Source organism: Bubalus bubalis, chromosome 11 (assembly GCF_019923935.1).
Source record: "Bubalus bubalis isolate 160015118507 breed Murrah chromosome 11, NDDB_SH_1, whole genome shotgun sequence".
NCBI classification, from domain to species: Eukaryota; Metazoa; Chordata; class Mammalia; order Artiodactyla; family Bovidae; genus Bubalus; species Bubalus bubalis.
Window position 1 is genome coordinate 81,921,980 of NC_059167.1, and position 25,596 is coordinate 81,947,575.

General features: G+C 59.6%; 2 protein-coding genes across 8 annotated transcripts; both read left to right on the plus strand.

The window, feature by feature from the left end:
• The first annotated feature begins 120 nt into the window (after positions 1–120).
• CARMIL3 (capping protein regulator and myosin 1 linker 3) lies at positions 121–16,846 on the plus strand. Of its 6 annotated transcripts, none has more exons than XM_025296111.3 (40): positions 121–259; positions 1,704–1,798; positions 2,107–2,157; positions 2,262–2,321; positions 2,407–2,522; positions 2,731–2,828; positions 3,060–3,130; positions 3,229–3,302; positions 3,526–3,601; positions 3,680–3,768; positions 4,230–4,324; positions 4,557–4,643; positions 4,854–4,963; positions 5,097–5,174; positions 5,743–5,819; positions 5,899–6,003; positions 6,096–6,165; positions 6,584–6,665; positions 6,793–6,889; positions 7,040–7,094; positions 7,175–7,347; positions 7,589–7,657; positions 7,875–7,968; positions 8,054–8,152; positions 8,584–8,712; positions 8,889–9,002; positions 9,416–9,591; positions 10,518–10,605; positions 10,759–10,896; positions 11,175–11,238; positions 11,356–11,564; positions 11,949–12,052; positions 12,633–12,948; positions 13,058–13,168; positions 14,029–14,095; positions 14,198–14,287; positions 15,759–15,877; positions 15,966–16,140; positions 16,316–16,426; positions 16,546–16,846. In XM_025296111.3, exons 1-40 carry the CDS (start codon positions 220–222, stop codon positions 16,572–16,574), a joined length of 4,101 nt encoding a protein of 1,366 aa, XP_025151896.3. In that variant the 5' UTR covers positions 121–219; the 3' UTR covers positions 16,575–16,846. The 6 variants fall into 6 exon arrangements, with proteins under 6 accessions (XP_025151896.3, XP_025151893.3, XP_025151895.3 ...); XM_025296108.3 differs by lacking the exon at positions 13,058–13,168 and adding an exon at positions 13,224–13,352; XM_025296110.3 differs by lacking the exon at positions 13,058–13,168 and adding an exon at positions 13,224–13,352 and having other exon boundaries at positions 16,549–16,846.
• Positions 16,847–18,483: 1,637 nt separating this feature from the next.
• CPNE6 (copine 6) lies at positions 18,484–25,083 on the plus strand. 2 transcript variants are annotated; one of them, XM_006077710.4, is made up of 17 exons: positions 18,484–18,779; positions 20,053–20,224; positions 20,645–20,824; positions 21,182–21,256; positions 21,416–21,490; positions 21,609–21,692; positions 21,783–21,872; positions 22,225–22,329; positions 22,559–22,645; positions 22,889–22,948; positions 23,209–23,342; positions 23,418–23,472; positions 23,563–23,614; positions 23,945–24,078; positions 24,173–24,409; positions 24,611–24,785; positions 24,886–25,083. In XM_006077710.4, exons 2-16 carry the CDS (start codon positions 20,057–20,059, stop codon positions 24,746–24,748), a joined length of 1,674 nt encoding a protein of 557 aa, XP_006077772.3. In that variant the 5' UTR covers positions 18,484–18,779; positions 20,053–20,056; the 3' UTR covers positions 24,749–24,785; positions 24,886–25,083. The 2 variants fall into 2 exon arrangements, with proteins under 2 accessions (XP_006077772.3, XP_006077773.3); XM_006077711.4 differs by lacking the exon at positions 18,484–18,779 and adding an exon at positions 19,377–19,532.
• Positions 25,084–25,596: the final 513 nt, after the last annotated feature.

A 25,596-nucleotide genomic window follows, 5' to 3' on the forward strand; every position in this document is an offset into this window, starting at 1 on the left:
GCATGCTCAATCCAGCACCTCTCCGGGCGGGGCGGGAGACCCGGCGCTCCGAGGCGGGGGGAGGAGCGCTCGCGCAGCCGCCCCTGACAGGAGCGGGCTCCGCGGCTGCTGCAGCGCTCAGCGGCCGGGCCCTGCCGGAGCCGGGTCTAGCATGTGCCGCGGCTCCCCGGCGGCGGTGACGGCGGCTCCTCTGCAGCAACAGCGGCAGCAGCGGCCGCCATGGCCAAGTCCAGCGCGGAGCTCACCCGCGAGCTGCAAGGTACGAGGCTGCGGTGGTCTCTGGGACGCTCCGTCCGGGAGCCTCCCAGCCCTAGTGCGTTCCTCTCCGCGGTACACCCCAGTCCCTCCGCCCCTCATGCATCCCGGTTCCAGGGCAGCCCCCTGCCCCTGCATCCCAGCTCGGGGCATCGCTGTCCCCAGAGCATCCTCCGCTGCCCCCTCGCCTCACCCTTCAGGACCTACCTGTCCCAGAGCCTCCCGTCCCGATCTTCAGTGACAGGTGCAGTCCCTTCACGCTCCCTGGGGCTGACTCTCAGCTATCCTGGCCCATCCCTAGGCGAAGCATCCAGTCTCGCCGCCGGAGAGTCCCCTTTCCCCCGCCGGGCGGGGCCAGGCCCGCCCCGCCGGGTGATGGGAGCTGCCCCAGGTCCTGACCGCCTCTGGGCTCAACACCCTCCCTCCTCCCGGCCCCGCCCCGGAACTGGCTCCAAAGAGCCCCTCAAGAAGCCGGGCTGTGCCCAGGCCAGTGGGGGCAAAGACGGGAGTCAGGGAAGAGGGCTTGGACTGGAGCTAAAACCGGGAACAGGGTCTCTGCAGCTCACCTACAACAACCCTCATACCAGCCTGCCCCCTGCTCTCTACCCCACACCCACACCTCAAGGCCTCTCCTGTTTGCCTGGTCCTCAGACTGTTCCAAACCAAGACCGACTCCCCAGCACAGCCACAACCCTGACCCCCAGAGGTGGGAGCACAGGCTAGCCCAGGCAGAGACCAGGACTCTCAAGGATACTCAGAGGCATGCTACACTGTGCCCATCTCCCACACCTCCAGAGGCACACAAGCACAGTTGTGAGGTGTGTGTACCCACATCTTTACAGAAACTGCACACACACACACACACACACAGGCATGCACGCACGCACACTGGGATATCTGGATGATTCTCCAGCAGATGGATATGGGACTCATTTAAACACTAACTCCTTCCTACCTCCCTACCCCCCACCCACAGGAGAACTGGCTGGCTCTGTGCCCCTTTCACAACTGCAAGTACAGCATACTCATTCACACTTACCCATCCTCAACACAAGCTCCCTGGCATCTTCTTTACACACATAGTAGAAGGCAGACACCACAGCAGACCATCAAGCATGTAGTGGGACACCCCCACGCCCCTACACACTGACTCACTCTGTATGGGTTGACAGCTGCTGGAGTGCACGGGTTGGGAAAATCCTTCACACTCTCCCAGAGTGCCACCCAACTACTGTCCCTCAACTCAGGGACAGCAGAAGCCAGAGTTTTTTCCGTAGCACCCCTGCCTTTCTAATAGAAAAAGTTACCCAAGAAGGAAAGATCTCAATTCCTGTTCTTCATCTCTCTCTGATTCTCTCTCCTCCTCTCTGCCCCTGCCCCTGGAGGGCCTTGGGTATGTGGGTGGCTAGGGTAAGGGGGGCCCTGAGCAGCCTACTACCCACCTGCAGAAAGCATCCGGAGGTGCCTGAGCCAAGGGGCTGTGCTCCAACAACATCGCGTGAAGCTGGAGACAAAGCCCAAGAAGTTCGAGGACCGAGTACTGGTAAGGGACTGGACTGGGGGAAGGAAGGGGGAATCAAGGGCACCTGGGCTGGTAAGGGCAAGGAACCTGGGGGGCAAAGGAGACAGGTGGAGGAGTGCTGAAAAGACATAGCCTGTGGGAAGGGGAGACTGGACTGGCTGGTTGTCCAGGAACCTGGGGCAGGGCATAAGAGAGAAGCAGGAACTTTCAGAGCAGAAGGCCAGCTGGCAGGGAGTGCACATGGGCTGAGGGCGCTGACAGAGGGCAGGGGGACTAGATCCCAGGAAACTACCATTTGCTGCTGATGCTCTATTTTTCCCTCTCTGAAGGCCCTGACCTCCTGGCGTCTCCACCTCTTCCCCCTTAAAGTCCCAGCCAAGGTGAGTTGGGCTGATGAGTGGGAGAACACCCAGGGTGCCCTCCTCTGAGCCCAGCAGCCAGGCCCTGACCAGGAGCTGCACATTCCCATGCCCCCACCCCTCAGGTGGAGAGCTCCTTCAATGTCCTAGAGATCCGCGCCTTCAACACGCTCAGTCAGAACCAGGTGAGCACTGGAGCATGGGCCCCACTCCTGGGCCAGCAGGAGGAGGGAACCTATGTCTGAGTCCCTGCCGCTCCCTCTCCCCCAGATCCTAGTGGAGACAGAGCGTGGCATGGTGAGCATGCGGCTGCCATCAGCTGAGAGCGTGGACCAGGTGACACGACATGTGAGCTCTGCCCTCTCCAAGGTCTGCCCTGGCCCTGGGTGAGTGGCAAAGGAGGAGTCTCTCAGGGGTCAGACAATAAAGAAGTCCCCTCCCCCCTCCCTCCCCTGGTCCTGGGACCCTGTGACACCAAGGAGAAGAGCTCTCATGTCCCCAGTGCTGCTTTTCCTAGGGATCCAGAAGCTGTAACAGAGGAAGAATTGAGAGCCTCTTTCCACCCCTCTTGGGATGGATTTGTTGTTTTTCCAGGAGTCTAATCCGGCGTGGAAATGCAGACACCCCGGACGGGCCCCGAGACACGTCCCCTAACTCTGAGACTTCCACATCCACCACCCACAGTGTCTGCGGTGAGCAGGGGCAGGTTTGAGGGAAAGGGGACCTACACCACCCTGCCCCTTGCTCAGAGTCCTCTGTGTATAGGGCTTGAGGCTCCACAGCTCCCAGACCTCGGAGGTTCATGATGCTGCAGGAACCCAAGACACTGGCACATAAAATGACCTTGACCTTTCCTTGAATGCTCCAAGTCTCTTCCCCACCCCCTTAGCCTTTAAGGAGCCAGCCCATCTCCTGCCCCACAGGTGGCTTCTCTGAGACCTACGCTGCCCTGTGCGACTACAACGGGCTGCACTGCCGTGAAGAGGTGCAATGGGTGCGTTTGGGCAGGGACCTGGCAGGCGGGCAGGTGGGACCTGGAGGGAGGGGCCACGGAGGAGGGGAGCAGATGCGAGCCAGTTCCACCTCTCCAAGGATGTGGACACCATCTATCATGCCGAGGATAACCGAGAGTTCAATCTTTTGGATTTCAGCCACTTGGAGAGCCGGTAAGTAGATGGGATAGAGACTTAACCCCGCATTCCAGCCTCAGCCCAGCCTTGGCCCTTCTAACCTCTCCCTTCTAGCCCCACAAAGCCTGGGATCTGTCTCCCAGCCCCGACACCCACTGCCCTCCACCCATCTAAGCTTTAACCACCCCATCCTTAGTCTCTTCTTTCCTGCCGCAGTCACCTGCTCACCACTTTCCTGCCCCCATCAATCTTCCCACAGAGACTTGGCCCTAATGGTGGCAGCCCTGGCCTACAACCAATGGTTCACCAAACTCTACTGCAAAGACCTGCGGCTGGTAGGGTCTAGGAGGAATGGGGGACGGGAGAGTAGTGCCCTCTCTGGCTCCTGACCACACGACCCCCTCTGTCCCCAGGGCTCTGAAGTGCTAGAACAGGTGCTACACACCCTGAGCAAGTCGGGGAGCCTTGAAGAGCTGGTGCTGGACAACGCCGGGCTTAAGACGTGAGGCCAGCCTCCTCCTTGGGCAGTGGTGCCCCTTGATGTAGTCTTAGGGTCCCAGAACCTCAGGGCATGATGTAGGCCTCGTGATGTAGAACCATCTCATCCAGCTCCTCACTTTACAGAAGAGGAGACTGAGGCCCAAAGAGGGCACACAGCAAGTCCCACCTAAGCCTCCCGACCCCCAGCTCCACGGTCTTCCCCAGTATCTCCGAGCCCCATCCCCTCCTGCCGTCAGCCGCAGAGCAGACTACTCTGCTCCTGTCTCGAGGACCCGCAGCTGGGCTTTGTCTCAGCACCACTTCCCAGGTACTCCTGAGTGACAGCAGGCTCCCTGCAGGCCCCGAGCTGCTCCTCACCTGCGGGGACCTCTGACCATCGCAGCCCCAGCCAGGCAGGCAGATGGAGGAGGAGGGGAAGCCCAGAGCCTGGGACAAACACATCCTTCCTCCCCTTCCCTGAAGGGACTTTGTCCAGAAGCTGGCCGGGGTGTTTGGGGAGAACGGGAGCTGTGTGCTGCATGCCCTCACTCTGTCCCACAACCCCATCGAGGACAAGGGTGAGCCCCGGCCCTGAATCCTGCCCCCCACCGCAATGCAGACCCCCCCAGCCCAGCCCAGAGCCCAACCCAGGGCTGAACAGGGGCTCTCCAACCTGATGCCAGCCCCTATCCCAGTACCTCCATCCTAGACCCCAGGCCCACATTCCACTCAAGCCCCCTGTCTGACTCTGCACTGCCTGCCCCCACTGCCTATCTCTCAGGGAGGCCCTTTTCTCTCTCCACTCCCCAGGTTTCCTCAGTCTGAGCCAGCAGCTCCTCTGCTTCCCCACTGGCCTCACCAAACTGTGCCTGGCCAAGACTGCCATCTCCCCTAGAGGTACTTGCCCCGGGACCCCTGACCTCTGGCCCCTGACCCCTCCCCTCCCCGTACTACCTGGGTATCAAGTCCCAGAGGCCCCACCCATGCACATGGCATCCCAAGGATCACAGAAGGGACAGGAGCACAGCTGGGGAGTGGGGAAGAGTTGCATGCAAGGGGGAGAGGTGGGGGTGGGGGCCAACCCAGCCCAGTGCCCGCTGTGCTCAGGGCTCCAGGCGCTGGGCCAGACCTTTGGGGCCAACCCGGCCTTTGCCAGCTCCCTCCGGTACCTGGACCTGAGCAAGAACCCTGGGCTGCTCGCCACCGACGAGGCCAACGTGAGTCCACGCACGGCGCCTCAAGTCCCTGCAGAAATACACTCAGGGCCTGGAGTCTCTGCCCTTTAGCCCTGGGGAGGGGAGGGACTCTGTCACCCCTCCCCTTGCAGCCCCCTCTGTCCTTCCTTCCCAGGCCCTCTACAGTTTCCTGGCCCAGCCCAATGCCCTGGTACACCTGGACCTGGCGGGGACTGACTGCACCATCGACTCGGTGAGGGGTTGGTGATGGGGGAGCCAGCCTGCAGGGACTTGGGGAGGCCAGGGTGGGTCTCTGCCTCACCTTGTACTGTCTGATCTCTGTACTCTCTTTGAGTACAGATGTGGGCCAAGCTGGCAGGACGGCTTCAGGTTCAGCAAAATTCCAAAGCAACCCCAAAGCTCACCCCGTGTGGCACTTTGTCTATGCGCTGCCCAAGGTTGTGCCAGCTGTGCCTGAAAGCCAGCCTGGCTCCATCCCCTGGCTGTGCACCCCAGCGCAGGGCTGAGTCCCCCCGGGGGAAAGGACTCCTTCCCTAACCTGAACCCGCCACCTTATAAGCCTGTGGTGGCCCTGGCTTTAACACATCCACTGCCTATGAGCCTCTCACACCCCTGGGGCCGGGCAGGTGGGAGGACACCCGCTTTCCACAGAGGGGAAACTGAGGCTTGAAGAGGCTAAGTGAGGCAAGCACAGCGGGACTTGCACAGACTGACCACAGAGGGTGAAGCGCCAGGACCTCGGTGGGGTTGGAGGAGGGAGTCCTCACTGCCCCTTGAGACATGCCCTGTCTCCCTCACAGCTTCTGGGCGCCCTGCTTCACGGCTGCTGCTCCCACCTCACCTACCTCAACCTGGCGCGAAACAGCTGCTCCCACAGGTGGGAGCGCAGGGGTGTGGGGAGGGGAGGGGCAAGTCATGGGCACCCCCTCCCTTGCTGACCCCAGACATCTCCACAGGAAGGGCCGGGAGGCGCCCCCGGCCTTTAAGCAGTTCTTCAGCAGCGCCTACACTCTGAGCCACGTCAACCTGTCGGCCACGAGGCTGCCCCTGGAGGCCCTCAGGTCGGGTGGGTGCAGGGTTGGGGGCGTCCGAGGGGGAGCCCTGGGAGAAGGGGCGAAGGGTAAAGGTGGGCCCACTGACCTTGCTCCCACAGGGCGCTGCTCCAGGGCCTGTCCCTCAACAGTCACCTCAGTGATCTGCACCTGGACCTCAGTAGCTGTGAGGTGAGCCCTCCTTCCTCTGCCATTCCTCTGACCTAAGTCAAGCTCTGACTCCATGTTGCCTCTGCACTACCCCTCTGCAGCCCCACAACCTGACCACACCTCCACTCTTTCTAGAGGTCATTTCCAGTCTCCGATATCCCCTCCCTGACCGCTTGGGGATGGGAAATACCAGGCTTTCCCAGCAGATGGCAGGAACAGGCTGTCTCCAGAGCAGCGGCCCAGAGATTTTTCTGGCAGAAGGAAGGGAAGAGAGCCCTAGGGAAGGATCTGGTGTGGAGAAGGGGCCTCCTGATTTCACACCCAAGACCCGATTTGACCTTGAATCCTGGTGTGACTCCTCTTATCTCTGAGCATTAGAGGGGCCCTATCTTCCACCCCAACCCCTGCCTCCTGCCTCACCCCCACTGTGTCCCTACAGCTCCGCTCAGCTGGAGCCCAGGCTTTGCAGGAGCAGCTGGGGGCTGTCACCTGTGTGGGCAGCCTGGATCTGTCAGACAATGGTGAGTGGGGGCCTCCCCCTTCCTGGGGGCCAGGTGGGGACAGGGGCCTGGAGCCTGGGGGAGAAACCCTCAGATGACTCCAGTGAGACTCAGGCCTCAAGTCCAGGCTTCTCCATCTGCTGGCCAGGGTTCGACTCGGACCTCCTGACACTGGTGCCTGCACTTGGGAAGAACAAGTCTCTCAAGCACCTGTTCCTGGGAAAGAACTTCAATGTCAAGGCCAAGTGAGGCCCCCCTCCCTATACCCACAGACCCCCGCTCCATCATCGGCTTATCCTTTTGGCTCACTGTATCACCCCTGACCACCTTTCTGCTGCTCCAGTAGCATGACCCCAGCCCCCTCTCCTCCTACTCTGAGCCCCAACTCCCTGCAGGACCCTGGAGGAGATCCTCCACAAGCTGGTACAGCTGATCCAGGAAGAGGACTGTGTGAGTGCTGGGGCCTGGGAGGGGACCTGCAGTGATGGGGGCTGCAGGGACTGGGTCCAACTCCCCACTTGCCCATACAGTCCCTGCAGTCACTGTCGGTGGCAGACTCCCGGCTGAAGCTTCGCACCAGCATCCTCATCAATGCCCTGGGCAGCAACACCTGCCTGGCAAAGGTGGATTTGAGCGGCAATGGCATGGAGGACATCGGGGCCAAGATGTTGTCTAAGGCCCTGCAGATAAACTCCTCCCTCAGGTGGGGCCCACACCTCGACCCTCTCACCTGGAGCCCCAGCCCTCCCCCAAACACACATACCTGCCCTCCCTGCTGCCTCACTGCTTATACCCCAGTTTCCAGGAGACCCTTAGTCCCAGGACTATCTCTGAGTCAGCCTTATTAACCAGGAAAGGTGGGAAGGCTCCCGGTGGGGCTGTCCCTGCTCCCTAAGAGAGGCCCAGTAGGAGGGGTAACAAGCTGATGCCCATCCTTTCCCCAGAACTATCCTCTGGGATCGGAACAATACATCCGCCCTGGGCTTTCTGGACATTGCGAGGGCCCTGGAGAGGTGAGTAGGCTAGGGCCCTGCCCTAACCAAGCCCCCAGTCTCCCTGTACCTGGATCCAGCCTGAACTTCACAAGCCCCATTCCAGTGCATCTGACCTAATTGCATAGAAACGTTAAGGAGGACTGTGGAGGGACGTGGTCAGCAAGAGGTGGGTGTGGGCAGCAGGAGCCTGCCCTGCCACCTCCTCCCCACCCAGCTGTGCCGCTCTGTCCCACAGCAACCACACGCTGCGCTTCATGTCCTTCCCAGTGAGCGACATCTCCCAAGCCTACCGCAGCGCCCCCGAGCGCACCGAGGACGTCTGGCAGAAGGTGGTGGCCTGAGCGGGGTGGATCCCCGGGGGCAGGGGCCAGCCCGCCTGCCCTGGTCCTGACCCCACCCACCCATCATCTCTAGATCCAGTGGTGCCTGGTGAGGAACAATCACTCCCAGACATGCCCCCAGGAGCAGGCCTTCAGGCTGCAGCAGGGCCTGGTGACCAGCAGCGCCGAGCAAGTAAACGTTTCCCTCGGGGACATGGGGGCGCACGTGGGCATGCGGGGAGCACAGGGGCGATGTGTTGGAGTGCAGGGCGGGGTGGGGAGGGGTCGGGAGAGAGGCATCCTGAGGTGCCTACAGCTGGACTGAGCGTGTGAGAGAGCAAACAGAATGGACATGCAGAACGTGGGCCCCAAACATGAGAGAACATGTGGGCAAACAGCAGGGGTCCCGGACAAGGGGTCCCAGGACTGTGGGAGCTCTGCTGAGCGTTCAAGAATGGCCTCCCAAGAAGAGGAGGGGACAGGCCATCGGCAGACGTCACCCTTGCCCTGTCAGTGGCAGCCAGCGACATGGTCCAAGGGAGCCCAGAAATGGGGCGCCCAGGGCCCACCTGGGAAGGTGAAGAGGCGGGGGTCCCCCCTGACACTCCTGCCACTGTGCTGCAGATGCTGCAGCGACTGTGCGGACGGGTGCAGGAGGAGGTCCGGGCCCTGAGGCTGTGCCCCCTGGAGCCTGTGCAAGACGAGCTGCTCTACGCCCGGGATCTCATCAAGGATGCCAAGAACTCTCGGGCGGTGAGCGTTCTGCAGCCCCGCCCTCCCCTGACAGTCTGGAGAGCACAGGAAGGCCACGTGCCAACCCAGGAGCATCCACCCCCTGCCCCGTGCATCTACCTTCCTAGCCCAGGGCCCCCCAGAGACCCAGCGAGGCCCAATTCTGGCTTTCTCATCAGACCCTGTTCCTTCTCCAGCTGTTTCCCAGCCTCTACGAGCTGGGCCACATGCTGGCCAACGACGGGCCTGTGCGGCAGAGGCTGGAGTCAGTGGCCAGTGAGGTGTCCAAGGCTGTGGACAAGGAGCTGCAGGCAAGTCCCGGGGGAGGAGCCCAGTGCTGACCAAGGCCCTTAGCCGAGGGCAGAGGTCAGCACAGGGGGATTACTGTGGGCAAGAAGGAAGTGCAGAAGACCACCTACATGCCCGCTGCCCCAAGGCATTGCCAGAAAACTGGGCTTGGATGTTTGTTGTTCCTTTCAGCCTTAGCCCCTGAACTCTGACCTCTCCCTCTGGACTCTGATCCTTAGACTGACTCTCCCTTGTCCATGTGTCCATGTGGTAGGATGGCAGGAACACTGACCAGGATGTGGGGAGGCCTGAGTGTCCAAGGCTCTGCTGCTAACCTGCCCTGTGACCTTGATGAGCTAGACACGCTGCAGTCTCTTCCGTTGTGGGGCCAGCCCTGACCTCCTTGGGGCTCTGGCTTCCTTTCCTCCCACACTAGGTGATCCTGGAGTCCATGGTCAGCCTGACGCAGGAATTATGCCCCGTGGCCATGCGGGTGGCCGAAGGGCACAACAAGATGCTGAGCAACGTGGCCGAGCGTGTCACCGTGCCCCGGAACTTCATCCGCGGGGCGCTACTGGAACAGGCGGGACAGGATATTCAGAACAAGCTGGAGTGAGAGGCAGGGGCGGGGCTGGGACGGGCTGGACTTGGCCTTGAGCACTTAGGGACTCCGGGGCCCAGCTATCAGTAATGAATAATGAATGACAATCTCCATTATAAGAGATGAATCTTTAACCAACTGCAACCTTGCTATTTAGGGTCTGACTGGTCTTTGCCCTAGAAGTGTAAATGCTGAGCTGGGGTTTAGGAGTCCAGACAGTGCACACAGGTGTACACATACACACAGCCGCACACAGACCCCAGGAAGTGACCTCTAGAAACAGAGCACAGCCTCCTCAGAGGTAGGGACAAAGAATACGGGTACATGGACTGCACTGCCCATCCCCCCACATTTTCGTGGCCCCTAGAGCACTCTTTCATTCCAGTCTGGGTACCACCTCTCAAGACAAGGAAACAAAGGAAAATTATAACACAAACCCATGAAATAGGCAAGCTCAAGAAATACTGGTTCCTGCTCTTACAGCAGTTGTTGATGCTGTTCAGTCACTCAGTTGTGTCCAACTCTTTGCAACCCCATGGACTGCAGCACTCCAAGCATCCCTGTCCTTCACTATCTCCTGGAGTTTGCTCAAACTCGTGTCCATTGAGTCAGTGATGCCAGCTAAGGCCAGCAGAATTCACTCAGCAACTCAACTTACCTCTGTCTGTTGCCCTGGAGCTCCAGGGACCTGACCCAGAGCCCCTGTGCTCCTCTTTCCCCTCGGTTCCTTTTCGTGCACCCTCCTCATCCACACACTCCTAGGCTGGAAGGGCTGTGGGTGGAGCTGAGTTCTAGACCCAGGGTACCTTGTATAGCAGCTGTGTTTTCCGTGGGCAGCCAGGGCAGCTGGCCCACTCCCTCAGGCATCTGGGAAAGGCTGGGGCAGAGACTCCAAGGTGGGGACGGGGGTGCTGAGTAGCTCCCCCTGTGCCCACAGTGAAGTGAAGCTCTCAGTCGTCACCTACTTGACCAACTCCATAGTAGACGAGATCCTCCAGGAGCTATACCACTCCCACAAGAGCCTGGTAAGACTTCTGAGCCTCCACCAGGCCCAGGGAGGCCCTCTACCCCATCCCACATCAGCCCACCTGCCCCCCAACCCTCCCCATCAAGATCCTGGGAGGCGGGCAACCTCCTTGGGATCTTGATCTTCCTCGTTCACACCTGTCCTTCCCTAGGCCCGACACCTGGCCCAGCTAAGAACATTGTCAGATCCACCAGGGGGGCCAGGCCAAGGGCAGGATCTGTCCTCCCGAGGCCGAGGCCGGAACCACGACCACGAGGAGACCACAGACGATGAGCTTGGAACCAACATCGTGAGCACCCCCACTCCCCTCCTAACCTTGGTCCTGCCCCCGAACCTGCAAACCACTGTCCCTTTCTACATCCCTGGACTCCACCCTCTGCCCCACACTGGGTCTCATCCCCTCACCCCGATCCCCACCAGCCTCTTCCCTCATCCCATTGCCTCGGCTGCCTGAGGACGGGGAGCCAGGATGGAGTCTAAAGAGAAGACTTCATGAGGAATGGGAGGCTCCAGGTGGGTCTCCTGGGACTTGCCACCTGGCCCCATCATTCGCCTCCCTCTCTGCAGGACACCATGGCCATCAAAAAGCAGAAACGCTGCCGCAAGATCCGGCCAGTGTCTGCCTTCATTAGTGAGTCTTCCAGCCTCCGAGCTGATGGCACTGATTCTGTTTCTTTTATCTCTGCCTCTCCAGCCTGCTCTCTCCCCATCCCTCCTGCTAGTCCCTCTAATGCTGCTGTCCCCACAGGTGGGAGCCCTCAGGACATGGAAAGTCAGCTGGGGAGCCTGGGAATCCCCCCTGGCTGGTTCTCAGGACTCGGGAGCAGCCAGCCCGCAGCTAGTGGTTCCTGGGAAGGTCTATCCGAGCTGCCCACTCATGGCTATAAACTAAGGCATCAAACACAAGGGCGGCCCCGGCCCCCCAGGACCACCCCTCCAGGACCTGGTCGGCCCAGTGTGAGTCCCTAAGGCCTCACCAGAGGACCAACCTCACTTAGCAATGCCAGAGCCAGGGATTCTAGCTCTAGGACACCAGTGCCAGAGGTCCTAGTCTTATGGGATCGGGCGGGGGCCCAGGCAGGCCATGGAACAGAAGAGGGAGCATCCAGATTGGATGGAGCTAGACCTGGTCACAGATAGGAAATCTGTCTGCTGGACAGTGGCAGTTCTCATTTTGGTGAGAGTCAAGAGCCGCCAAGCTTGAGATACCCATGTAGCCTGAAGTCTGTGTTTGCATGGGGTCAGGAGGAGGCAAGGTCAAGTCCCAGGGGGCTGGCCTTGAATAGAGGGGAGGAGGGCTTCCTCACCCAGATAATATATCCTACAGGACTTTCCTCCCAGCAGGCGCCAGTACCAGGGACCCGTCAGGAGAACGGAATGGCCACCCGCCTGGATGAGGGGCTGGAGGACTTCTTCAGCAGAAGAGTCATGGATGAAAGCTCCAGGTGCGGCATCCAGGCACACCCCCAGTTTCAGCAGGCCCCGAGGCCCTAGGAAAGCTCCTGTGTCCACCCACCTCCCAGGGAGGTTTCTCCAGTGGCAGTCTCTCTGGGACATTTCCCCCCACATTCTTTCTTCCCCTCCCAGCCCTTAGTTCCCATGTTGTCTGAATCTCCTCAGGACAGCTGGAAGGAATGGGGCTGGAATGAACCACCAGAGTGGGACTGCAGGAGTTGGGGGTTGGGTAGCAGGCCCTGGGATGGGATGACGGTGGTACCCGGCCTGGAGGGCACATGCTGTCACTGTCCTGCACAGACGCCGCAGCCTGTCTCCAGAAGGAACTGGGTCACTTGGAGAGGCTGAGAGGAGTGGGGGAAGGCGTCCCTGGGAGGGAAGAGACTGCTGGAGGGTTACGACAGGAAAGTTGAGGACACCATCCCCTGGGAATATGTAGACAGGGTTATGGAGCAGCAGGGAACCCTAGATGAGAGAGAGTGGGGGATTCTGAGAACCATGAACGACCTCAGCATCTGGCACTGGGCTCTCCCCACGACTTAGTCACTAACTCACCCCGACCTTGCCCAGCTACCCCCGGACTCTGAGGACCCTGCGTCCAGGCCTGTCCGAACCTCCACTGCCTCCACTGCAGAAGAAAAGGCGCCGAGGCCTGTTTCACTTTCGCCGGCCCCGGAGCTTCAAGGGAGACAGGGGGCCAGGCTCCCCCACCACCGGGCTCCTCCTCCCTCCTCCCCCACCCCCACCCCCAACTCAGGAGAGCCCCCCGAGCCCAGATCCCCCCAGCCTTGGCAATAACTCCTCCCCCTGCTGGAGCCCCGAGGAAGAAAGCAGCCTCCTCCCCACATTTGGCGGGAGCCGGGGGCCTTCCTTCCGCAGGAAGACGGTAAGTGAGGCAGGGGCTCTGAGTCCTGGTTCCCACACAGCCCATCCACCCCAGGCAATTAGTGGCAGGATGCTAGAACTCAGGGATCAGGAGAACTTTGTCATCCCAGGTCTCCACTCCTTGGCTCCTTGGGCTAAGCCTGGTGACCCAGACTCCCAGCATGCAAATGAGGGCAGTGGAAGGACTCCTCAGAGGGCTTCCAGACAGGGGACTTGGAGAGGTATGGAGCCCCTTCTCCATAAGAAACTGCTTCTAAACCTGTAACCTTGTTCCAGGGCACTGAGGGGGCAGAGCCTGGGGAGGGAGGCCAGGCCCCCGGGGCAGCACAGCAGCCGAGGGTCCACGGCGTCGCCCTTCCTGGGTTGGGAAGAGCCAAGGGTTGGAGCTTCGATGGGAAACGAGAGGTGAGGGGAGCCCAGGGTGGCAAACTGGGGGTCCTGCAGGTCCCTGCTTACCACCCTCCCCTCCCCATGGGCCTACCCGCCTCCCCTCCCCAAGGGCCTACCCCCTCCCGTCCCCATGGGCCTGTGGTTCGTAGGTCAGTGGAGAGCAGTGCTTTGGAGAGCAAGGTGTGTGCTGTGGCTCTGCCCCTACACTTGGTGCAGAACCCTGGACAAGTCACTTAAGCTTCCGGAGCCTCTGTTTCCTTGTAAAGTGTGTGGCCCCCAAAATACTTAACTTCTAGAGCGGATTCCCAAATTTTAGTGACTTGATCACCAGCTTTATGACTGCTTTAACCTTATCCACATACCATGGCATTATTTACATAATATTTTTATTGAAATCAACTCACCTTTTTAAACTCAGTCTGGACCTAAGCATTATCATCTTTTAAAATCACAGGCTTGTACTAGTCATGTTTTTTCTACGACACATAAACACATATTAAAATAACAGTATATTCATTCATGTAAACCATTTCTTATGTCCCCTAGGGGTGGTATGGGTATCATTCTTTGAGGAAAAGAGTCTGAGTGTCTAGGGACCAATGACATGAGATGCTAGAGCAGAAGCCCCTTGCTAACCACAGTCCCCACACGGAAGAGACTTTTTTATGACCTGACTCAGCTGTCCTTTCAGGGCACAGGCCCAGACCTGGAGGGCAGCGTCCAGGCTTGGCAGAAACGGCGTTCTTCGGATGACGCAGGTGAGAATGGGCGCCCTCACTTCCTTCCTTTGACCCCACTCTCAGCCCCACCCAACATGCATTTCCCCCCTCTCTCTTTCCCACCCTCTCCTTCCACTCCAGGGCCTGGAGCCTGGAAGCCCCCGCCGCCCCCCCAAAGCACCAAGCCGAGCTTCAGTGCCATGCGCCGAGCAGAGGCCACATGGCACATAGGTATGGAAAGCCTCTTTCCTGGCAGCAGCTCTGAAGGCCCGAGTGTGTCCAAACAGACAAGCCAGTCAAGGTGGGGCAGTACAATATCAACATTGTAAAGATGCTTCAGGGTATTTACAAAACTACATCCAAAAAAAAACAAACCACCCGGTCCAAAGAAAGGCCCCACGGAACAAAAGTGCTTTGCCAGGCTGAGCCAACAGGAACAAAACTTTGTGGATGGTCGCGGGGAATTCTCTAGAGCAGGGGCCATCAGCAGAATGGTACTCTCTATAAAGAAGGCCTCTCTGTGTACCTCAGCTGGGGAAATGGTGGGCAGTACCAACCAGGTCCACCTCAAACATTCCAGTCTCCTCCACAAAGAGCTCACCAGACCATCCTCTGCCCACACAGAAAGGTGCCAACCAGAAGGGGCAAGAGCCCCCCCGCCTTGGGGGTCAGACACCCTGGGTGTTCGATTGGGCTCAGCCACCACCTGCAGTGTTGACCTCAAACAAGTTATTTACCTTCCAGAATAAAGGGTGGGGGATCATAGTATGACACCTCCCTTCCGCTGGGCTCAGAGCACCTTTCATTTAGGGAGCCGCTAACGGAAAACCAGTCAGCTTGGCATCATTCTCAGTTCCGACAGGCCTGGAATGTGACCCTCCAACAATACTGACAGGGACAAATCTCCCTGGAGAGGCTGACACTCCCTTCCCTCCGCCACTCCCACCCCAGGGCTAGGGCACGAGGGTGCCCTGCAGAGCTAGGCTGGCCTGAGGTTTGGCAATGCCTGGGCACCTGCCCCATCCTCCAAGGCCAACACATCATGTGGAACATCTTCCCTGATGATCCTGTCCCATAAGCAGGCTAGTTAAGACACCCGAAGACGGGTTCCAGCTTTCATTTAGGAGACCACGGTTGTGGGGGCCGGGGGGAGCACCCCGTCCCCCCACACACACACCTACTTCCACACCCTCCAGGTCTTCCTTACCTGCACCTCACAGATACACACACAGACAATCCCATCCACGTAACGTATCCTTGGGTCTGGAGTGCATAAAGCCACAAGGCGGGGCTAGGGTGCAGTGAGAATGCCAGGCACCTCTCCTCCAGATTCACCACCTAAATCAGACTGGCAGAGAGTCCTAGGAAGGCCAGGCTGCAGCCTTGGCAGGGCCCCGGGGCACTGCAGCCCTGGATGGGTGACCATGCCTGTGAACCCAGCAGGCCCCAGACCCTGGCTCTGTCCCTGCTCTTCAAGAGGGTCAGCCCGAGCTCCCTGCAGAGGTGACAGGCTCAGGAGGATCCTGGGGACCAAGGGCTAAGGAAACTGGAGCGCAGAAGGAGACATCCAAGGCAGAGACGCAGGAGCAGAGGGGCTTGGAGGGGAAAGTCCTGGCCTCCAGGGCTTTACAGGGGCAGGGGACTGGGAGGGCTATGCAAGAATGTCTTTTCCTGCAGTTTCTCCTCTCTTCCCATCCCCCAGCTGAGGAGAGCGCCCCCAACCATGGCTGCCAGAGCCCCAGCCCAGCCTCCCAAGATGGAGAGGAGGAAAAGGAGGGGGCTGTCTTCCCAGAGAGGACGGTTTCCACCAGGAATGCTAAGGTGAGAGCCAGCAAGGCCGTGGGGAGGGACCTTTGATGAAGCAAAAGGACAAACTAACTGACCCGGCTTCCTTCTTTGCCGGCTGCAGGACCCTCCATTAGCTCTGAAGCCCCCCAAGCCCGTGGCTGTGCCCAGGGGCCGCCGGCCCCCACAGGAGCCAGGGGGCCGGGAGGAGGTCGAGACTGGGGGTGCAGCCCCAGGAATGAACAAACCCCGGCTGCAGCTGGGCTCACAGCAAGACCAAGAGGAGCCTGAGATCCAAGGTGCGCCACCTGCTAGAGGGGCTGGGGCACCTCTGGGGCCTCGCTGCCCCCCCCCGACCTCGGGTCCCTTCCTGGGCACAGGATGAGTGGCAGACAGCCAGGAGCCACAGCTTGGGTGAGCACCCAGCCCGGGAGCCCCACTCACATGCTAGGCCTGCCTTGACTGTCATTGCAGGGCCCCCAGATCCAGGCCGCCGGACTGCCCCCCTGAAGCCTAAGCGGACACGGCGGGCGCAGTCCTGTGACAAGCTGGAACCTGACAGAAGACAGCCCCCTGACCCCACAGGTGCCAGAGGGGCGGTGAGAGGGTGGTCCCCCTGCCCACCCATCCATCTGACGCAGCATCCCCGCACGGGGTGGCTGGCTCTCCTTGCTGGGGAGACAGGGTTCCCTGGATTTTCCCAGCAGGAACCAGCGAGCCGGGAACAGACTGACAGCCGCTACGGCACCCTCCCCAGCCCTCCTCTCAACATGTGCCTCACAAGGACTCCGGCCCCCACCCGCCCCCACACCCCCAAGCCCCTCTGCCAGCCCCTGTCCCAGGGGTGCAGGATGAGGCATGGGGGACCAGAAGTCGGGGAGCAGCCTGGAGAGAGGGAGGCTCTGCTTGCTTTGCAGATCTCCTCTCCTGGGAGGGCAGATCTGTCTCTCTATCCCCAGGGGCTCTCTCTCCACTTGTATAGAATAAAAAAACAAAATCACTGCCTGCCTGAGTCTCTGTTGCCTTCCTCATTCTCTGCTCCCATTCCCCACCAGCTGCTCCCCTTCCCTCAAGCCCCCACAGTGGAAAAGTGGGGACCATCCCCCCAGAGATGGGGCTAGAGCTCTAAGGGAAGAGGCAGGAAAGACTGGAGAGCTGCTGGGTGGGAGGGGACGCAGAAGCCCCCAGGCAGGGGGGTGTCATTTGCAGGGTCTGGGCTGAAAGCTGGCTGCAGAAGAGGCCAAGGTGGCAGAAAGCAGCATCAGTGTGTGTTGGGCTTTGCGGAGGTACAGTGGGATTGGGGAGGTCCTGGTGTCCCAGGAGGAGATTGGGAGCACTATGCCATGTGTGTGTGCGCATGTGTGCATATGTACAGGCAGGCTCACTAATGGTGGAATTAAATGGTGATATGCCATCCCGGGGGCACCATCAGTAGTCCGAAATCTCAATAGTAGAGTGGCCTGCAGGTGAGCAGAAGTGCCTGTAGCGAGAGAAGATCAATGATTAAAATTAATTGTTTCCCATCAGTATACTAACAAATGCTAGCTTGGCATCCAAGATGCTGCTCAAGAGCCTCTTCCTCTGTGAAGCCCTTCCTGATGCCTTCCCCTGACTCATCCAAATTGAGCCCTTCCTCTTGTGGCCCATTGCCTCCTCAACAGATCCATACTTTTTGCCTGTCATATCTCAATGCATTTGTTCTGATCATCTCTGTGGGATTTTTGTTCTATATGCACACACCTCCCCGAGGGGCAGGAGCTGTGTCTTAGTCCCCAGTGTAGCCCCCACCCCTGGCACAGTGCCTGGCACCCAGGAGATGCTCCATAAATTATTGCCACCTTAATACATGAGCAGCTTTGGGGATGGAAAGTGAAGTGCCCTGGTGACCCTTCTGTCATACTCATCCAGACCACCATGTTCCCAAATGTCTTCACGTGCGGCATCCAGACAATTGCTCCTTTCCCCTGGCCTCACTAAGGAATGACTAATGTCTTGTTTGCTCAAGATCAGTGCGTGGCACGGCCCCTCCCACAGGATGTGGCCATATGGGCTGAATCTCGGGGTTGGGGGTAGTTACGGGCACCAGGAAGATGCCTTCGGAATCAGTCCAGCATATCTCCACACTGGGAAGCCCCTATCTTCAGGGGGCTTCGTGACCGGGATGTGACACTGTTTGCTATTAAGCAATTGTGTCCGTTTCCTTGTCTCCCTGTTAAAAGGTGGAACTTTGATTTCTAAAAGCTACGAGGCTCAGCATGATATGTAATGGTCTTTAAGGGACACGTGAAGATCTCCATTCTGTTGTATTCAGGTTGGTGGGCGTGGATGAGGGTATGTGTGTGTGTGTGTGTGTGACGACTATAGCCCCGTGTTCTTCCGTGTGTGACCGCGAATGTCCTTAACAAATGTGATGTGGAGAGCGACGTGAGACCGGGTGTGTCTCCCTGTGTGCATCCCCAAGGCTGAAACTGTCATGGTGTCATGGTGAGTTTATGTGCTGGCACCTGTTCGTGTCAAGACTGTGTGTGAGCCTGTGAGTCGTGGGTGCGTATGTCTCCATCGCCTCCCGGCGTGAATGTGTGTGTGTGCATGCACCACCGCAGTGTGTGCCTCTCTGTGATGCTGGGTGTGGGTGTGGCAGGAGGGGAAGATGTATGTCACTGTGTCTGCGGGGGTCCTGCCTCTGAGCCACCCTCAGCCCGCCCTCCTCCCCTGGCTCCGTGGCTCCTTCCCAACCAGTGGCCCTGCCCCCCTTCTCCCTCCCAACCGGTCTGTGCAAGCGGGGGGAGCTGGTGCTTCGGCCCCCCCACCCCTCCCCATCCAGGCCCCATAAATAGCACCAGAGCCGGAGCCAGAGCCGGCGCCAGCGGCTGGAGCAGCAAGGGAGTCAGGGCCAGGGCCAGAGAGCCGGAGAGAGGAGCCCCCGACTAGAGCCCAGGTGAGCCCACCCTTCATCCCTCGCCCAGCCCCGGCCCAGCCCAAGCCTGGCCCAGTCTCCATAACAACATCGCCCCCGGCCCCCAGAGAGGTCTCCAGTCCTGCCCAATACCCTCACCATCACACGCTCCTGCCCGACTCAGGGGATCTGTGAGAACTGGGAGACTTGTGGCTAGAAGGCAGAGCCCACCCCCGCCAACCCAGACCCTCCCTCACGTACCCAGAAGGGCACACGCTGCGGGGAAGGGGGACCCAGCCAGGGAAGGGTCCCAGTTCTGAGGGACGTACAGGAACTGTCACAGCCTCCTGAAGACAGACGCCCGACTAGGGGATAGACACGGGGTGGGGGCATCAGACACACCGACGCACACTTGCCGGGGAAGCACAACATGAGATCAGACAGCCTCACCCTGAGAAGTGGACAGACACAGAGAGACGGATGGACCGGCCGTGAACTCGGGCCAGTGTACCCCTGCATGCTGCTGCCCGAAGCTCGGTACCACTGTTGGGGGAGGGTGGCGTGCGTGCATCCCACGGGCAGCATGGAGGGGGCCGAGGCTCCCCAAAAATCCTGTCGCTAAGAGACAGCGCCAGTGCTGCCAAGAAGTGTGAGAACAAGGGAGGTGGGGAGGAAAGCCGGTGTTGTCATAGTGGGAGCCACTGCCAGGAACCTAGAGAAGCTTTCAGCAGGGGCCGAGCTCTGCTGCTCATTCTGCAAGCCCACCACCCCTCCCTTCCATCAGCCAACCAGAAGGTGAGTCGGGGGAGGTGGATGGGGACAGCCCTGCAGGGCACCTTCCAACCTGTCTCCTCCTGCCCACTGCAGCCTCCGTTTCCTGACCCTCCTCTTCAGACTTGCCGGGGCCCTTCCACTCCCCTCCCCACCCCCTTGCCCCAGTTCAGCTTCCTCAAGCCAAGACTGAGTGCCGTGCTGGCTTAAACATCAGTCAGGAAATAGCAGAAGGTGCTGATATAGCAGAAAGTGTGGATCAATCGATTGCCTAGGAACCAAGGCTGCCAGGAACCCCCAAGCCCTCTCCAGCCCCATCCGCGCATACAAGGCCAGCAGGGGTGACAAGAGCACTCACTGGGCTGTGCCGGAGTGAGAGGCTCAGAGCTCAGGGGAAACCGAGTGAGGTCAGGGGAAGAAGATCCATGAGATGCCAGGGCCTTGGGAAGCAGGGTAAGGGGGTGGGGCCCAGGCTCCCAGAGATAGACCCCTCCTCTGGCAGGTGTCCCCCTTCCAGAGGCCAGTGTCTGCTCTGTCCCCACAGAGACATGTCCGACCCAGAGATGGCCTGGGTGCCCGAGCCCCCAGCCATGACACTGGGGGCCTCAAGAGTGGAGCTGCGGGTGTCCTGCCACGGCCTCCTCGACCGAGACACACTCACCAAGCCCCACCCCTGTGTGCTGCTCAAGCTCCACTCCGATGAGCAGTGGGTGGAGGTGAGAGTGGCTGGCCTCTCCTTCACGGACCTCCGGAACGCAAAGGAAGGAGGCTGGGTGGGGGCAGCCACGAGGGATGGTCAGGACTCTCAGGGGCCTCTTCCAGTCTGTGTGGGTAACCATAGAGATGCGGGTGCCATCGTTACACACACAAAGCATTTCACAGGGATCAAAGCTCACAGGGTCCTATGGGGTCCTGAGATGGCCCCCAAAGGCAGTGGCACTGCTTCCAACTATGAGAGCCCCTGATGGCTGATGGTCCTAGGGGCAGGCAGCACCCTAAGCTCGGGGTTCAGCCCAGGGAGGGAGGAGCCAGTCTCTGGGGCACGGGAACCTGAGGAAAGCTGGCAAGACCGGGGGCGGTCCGGGGCAGAGCAAAGCAGCCCGGGTTCCCAGAGGTGGGCTCCCCTCCTGCCGCAGGTGGAGCGCACAGAGGTGCTGCGCTCCTGCTCCAGCCCTGTCTTCTCCCGGGTACTGGCCCTGGAGTACTTCTTTGAGGAGAAGCAGCCCCTGCAGTTCCATGTGTTTGACGCCGAGGACGGATCCACCAGTCCTCGCAACGACACCTTCCTCGGCTCCACCGAGTGCACCCTGGGGCAGGTCTGCATTCCCACCCCCACCCCTACCCCCACCCGCACGGTTCTGCCTCCGGAGGCCAGAAGAAGACAGAATAAGCTGTGGAGTTAGTTCAGTCGGGGGGTTGGACCCCATCTCCACCATTCACCCGCTGTGCAGCCTTGGGCTAGATATCTAACCTCTCTGAGTCTTAGTGTCCTCATCTAAACAATGAGGGGTCACAGTGCAGATCTCTTAAGGTTGCTATGGAAATTAAGTCCAGTTCTAGCCCAAGTGCATCCCCTGTGAGCGATCAAAGGGCACTTATTGCCCTGTCCCTTGTACCCTGGCCAAAGCAGGTGGGGGTGTCACAGCTGGGTCTCCCTCCACCTCCATCCCCAGATCGTGTCACAAACCAAGGTCACTAAGCCTCTGCTACTGAAGAATGGGAAGAACGCGGGCAAGTCCACCATCACGGTAGGCAAGGTCACCGGTACTCACCCTTGGGCAGGGCATTCAACACCCCTGCAGGGACAACCATGGTGACATCCTGCCCCCAGAGCTGGCCCCCACCCAAGGGACAGGGCTTTGTGGGGGTGGCGTGGGGGAATCCTGCCACTTGTGTCCGCCTTGCAGATCGTGGCCGAAGAGGTGTCTGGCACCAATGACTACGTGCAGCTCACCTTCAGAGCCCACAAGCTGGACAACAAGGTTGGAACCCCAGAGTTTAGGACCCCATCTCCACTGTTAGGTAGCCTAGGCCTCGGGGTTAGGCACCTCCCCTTCAGACCTCACCAGGCTCAGGGGCCCTTTCCCCCTGTGTCTCCAGGACCTGTTCAGCAAGTCTGACCCTTTCATGGAGATCTATAAGACCAACGGGGACCAGAGCAACCAGCTGGTCTGGAGAACAGAGGTGGGTGCCCGAGGCCATGGGGAAGGCAGGAGGAAGGGCAGAATGGGTGAACCTAGACCGGGGGTGACCAGCTCTCTGTGCCTCTCCAAGGTGGTGAAGAACAATCTGAACCCCAGCTGGGAGCCGTTCCGTCTGTCCCTGCACTCCCTGTGCAGCTGTGATGTCCACCGGCCTCTCAAGGTGAGGCCCCACGAGTAAGGGCAGCCTGGTAGAGCATCCAGCCTCTGCCTGAGACCATCCACCTGAGGGTGCAGGCCCCTCCCTCTCCCCCTTTCCCACTGTGGGATAAAGAACCAGTCACAGCTCAATGTTCCTATATCAATGGTCCTTCTATCAGAGGCCAAGTCCCAACCAGACCAAGCCAAAGGATTAAGTTCAGCAAGTGGCTTCTCTGGACAGGTTGAGGACATCTGTTTGGGCCTAGTGACTGTTAGGGCCCTACTTCCCTGTGTCCCTCCTCCTGCCCCCACTGAACCACTGCAAAGCCTCTCTGATCCTGACCACCCACCCCCCTTTCCCCTTGTCTTTTCAGTTCCTGGTATATGACTATGACTCCAGTGGGAAGCATGACTTCATTGGCGAGTTCACCAGCACCTTCCAGGAGATGCAGGAAGGAACAGCAAACCCTGGGCAGGAGGTACTGCAAAGACCTCCCCCTCTCCCCAAGAATCTCACCAAGATCCCTGGGAAAATCCTGAAGGAGATGCTGAAGAGCCCCTCACACACGATAGGAGGTGGAGAGGGTGGGAAACTCAGGGCTCAGCCTAAGGACTGAGTCATGAGGTTCTGCTCTGGGAGGCTCCACTGCAAGGGGGAGGAAAGGTCACATGATGAGACCCTGGGCTTGTGGGGTGTGTGGGGTCTAGATGCAGTGGGACTGTATCAACCCCAAGTACCGGGACAAGAAGAAGAATTACAAGAGCTCAGGGACCGTAGTGCTGGCCCAGTGCACGGTAAGTCCCAGTGCCCATCTCAAGCCCTTTCCCACCCCCTACAACCCCCATGGCAACCTCAGATTCAGCCTTGCCCTCATTACAAAGAGCATTTCCCTGCTTCTGGAAACTGAGAACCCTCGTCCTATCCACCACCAACTTCAACCTCAAAAACTCTGGCCCCTCCATTTCCCCTGCAGAAGCCCCACCCAGCTCCCTCCTCAAGGGACCAGCATTCCACCTTATCTGCCCTCTCCCCACCAGGTGGAGAAGGTGCACACCTTCCTGGATTACATCATGGGGGGCTGCCAGATCAGCTTCACGGTAAAGGCCTGGGGGAGGGGACGCAGCCAAGGGGGAGGGGCCAGGCCCTAGTGGACAGAGGAGCCCAGAATCCACACTGCCCTTACTTGGACCTCTAATGAGCCTTAGCGTGGTCAGCTTGCTCCCCTCACCCGACTCCAAGATGAGGCTACCTGAGAGCTTGCTCAGATTCACCTTAGTCCTCCCTACAGAACCCAGCTCTGGCCTAGCCTCCCTGGTGGTCTCATGGATGCAGCATATCCTCTCCCTATCTCCACCAGGTGGCAATCGACTTCACGGCCTCCAATGGGGACCCAAGGAGCAGCCAGTCCCTGCACTGCCTGAGCCCCCGCCAGCCCAACCACTACCTGCAGGCCCTGCGTGCAGTGGGAGGCATCTGCCAGGACTATGACAGGTAGCAGGAGATGGGGTAGGGGATGGGCAGGGATGCCTTGCCCGATGGGCCCCCATAGCCTTTTCTCCTCCCCAGTGACAAGCGGTTCCCAGCATTTGGCTTTGGAGCTCGAATTCCACCCAACTTTGAGGTAGGCTGGGCAAGGATAGGATAGGAGATGCTGGGAGACTCAGACAGGAAGGAAAAACATCCTCTGGCTGGCCTCACCTTCCCCTCACAGGTGTCCCATGACTTTGCTATCAACTTTGACCCGGAAAATCCTGAATGTGAAGGTAAGAGAGGAGATTCCCACCAGCCCTGCCTCCCTTCATACAGCTTGCTGCCCACTCCTGTGCACCCCATGCAGGAGCACAGACTCCATTCCCATGGGCCCAGCTCCCTGCCCCTTCATGCTTCCAGTGTCTGCCTGCATTTGGTAAGACTTTCAGCCCCTGACCATATATCTGCCCATTCAACTCTACCAGCAGCTGAACCATCCAACTCTCCTGCTTAGTGAGGATCATGGTAGCAGGGCAGTCCTGAGACAAGGAAATGCCTCCTTACTTTAGGGAGTCTAGAAGAGCTCCCTGCTAATCTCTGCCCTCTCACCTCTTTGCCCACAGAGATCTCAGGTGTCATTGCCTCCTACCGCCGTTGCCTGCCCCAGATCCAGCTCTATGGCCCCACCAACGTGGCCCCCATCATCAACCGCGTGGCGGGGCCAGCTCAGCGGGAGCAGAGCACTGGCCAAGCCACGGTTAGGTGTCCTGGGGGTGGAGCTGGGGGTGGGGGCGGGGGCGGGGGCGCCAAGGCCGCAGAGCTGACCCTTCCCCCACTCTGTCTGTCCTCAGAAGTACTCGGTGCTGTTGGTGCTCACGGACGGTGTGGTGAGCGACATGGCTGAGACCCGCACTGCCATCGTGCGCGCCTCCCGCCTGCCCATGTCCATCATCATTGTGGGCGTGGGCAATGCTGATTTCTCTGACATGAGGCTACTGGACGGCGACGATGGTACCTTGCGTTGCCCCCGAGGGGTGCCCGCGGCTCGCGACATCGTCCAGTTCGTGCCGTTCCGGGACTTTAAGGATGTGAGTGCCCGGAGCCCCCTCCCGGCTGAAGGGCTCCTCAGCTCCTCCTGCCCTCCAGATCTGACCCATCTCTCCCACCTGATTGAAGTCCCAAGAAAGAGCCGGAATCCAGCTGGCCACCCGAAGCCCCGCCCCCACCTGAGCCCGGCCTTCCCTCACTCCACCTCCCCTAACCACTTCCCCACCCCAACCCCGACCCAGGCCTCACCCTCTGCGCTAGCAAAGTGTGTCCTGGCCGAGGTGCCCCGGCAGGTGGTGGAGTACTACGCCAGCCAGGGCATCAGCCCCGGGGCTCCCAGGCCCTGCACGCCAGCCACGACCCCCAGCCCTAGCCCATGACTGCCGACAACCTGACGGACACTCCCTCAGTCTTTCAGTGAGTCCTGGGACACTAGAGGTTGGGGCTTGGTGGAGTCCATCTGGGCTGGGTGTGTGGTGTAGAAGAGGGTGCTTATGACTATCCCACTCTCCCCCAGGTGCCTGTTCTGACCCTTGTGACTCAAGAGACCATGCCTCTCCCTCTTGGACCAGGTGTGCCCTCTGGGTCCCGGAAGTGAGTGGTGAGCCCTACCCCATCTCTTCAAGCCCCAGACCCCTCAGCCTCATGTCCCCTCAGTAATTTTCTTCAGTGATCCTGACTTTCTGGCCATTAATAAAGGAAAGCACTCCTAGCACCTCAGCTGTACCTATCATGTGTCAGATGCCCATTGGGCCGTCCATAGCACCCTACACACACCATTAAGAAATTGGGACCAGCACCTTTTGAACTCTGAGCCAGAGATCCCAGGCAGTCTGGTATCTGCAGTTTCACCCCATCTATGTGTCAATGAGATCTGAGGAGTCCCTACCCTCACCTCCCAACCTTGGGGTGGGTTGTGTGTGGGGGGTGGGGGGGTACGGGGGGGTAACCCAGGCTCCCTGGTGGTTAATTACCAGACATGGAAGGGTAATAAGGGGCTGTCAAGGGGGCAAGTTGATGCCCTCTTAAGCTGTCTCCAGAGAATCCTAGTTGAGTCCCCCAGGGGCTGAACTCCAGCCTCCACACAGCTGTGGGGCGGGCTGAGAAGAGGGGAGTAGAGGACTGAAGTAGGGAAGCAGGTCTGCTAGTGAATTAGGAATACAGAGTGGGTATCTAAGATCTGTGCAGCCTGATTTTCCTGGTGCATGAATGTGTGTGTGTGTGTTCA

What these genes read in the sequence shown, in the direction of transcription:
- CARMIL3 (XM_025296108.3), top strand. Translation starts at nt 220, where the DNA reads ATGGCCAAGTCCAGCGCGGAGCTCACCCGCGAGCTGCAAG. An exon ending in CACCACCCACAGTGTCTGCG is followed by an intron (nt 2,829 to 3,059) that starts GTGAGCAGGGGC and finishes CCTGCCCCACAG; the next exon opens with GTGGCTTCTCTGAGACCTAC. An exon ending in ACAGCCCCCTGACCCCACAG is followed by an intron (nt 16,427 to 16,545) that starts GTGCCAGAGGGG and finishes GGATTTTCCCAG; the next exon opens with CAGGAACCAGCGAGCCGGGA.
- CPNE6 (XM_006077710.4), top strand. Translation starts at nt 20,057, where the DNA reads ATGTCCGACCCAGAGATGGCCTGGGTGCCCGAGCCCCCAGCCATGACA. An exon ending in CCCACAAGCTGGACAACAAG is followed by an intron (nt 21,491 to 21,608) that starts GTTGGAACCCCA and finishes CTGTGTCTCCAG; the next exon opens with GACCTGTTCAGCAAGTCTGA. An exon ending in AGAGCACTGGCCAAGCCACG is followed by an intron (nt 24,079 to 24,172) that starts GTTAGGTGTCCT and finishes GTCTGTCCTCAG; the next exon opens with AAGTACTCGGTGCTGTTGGT.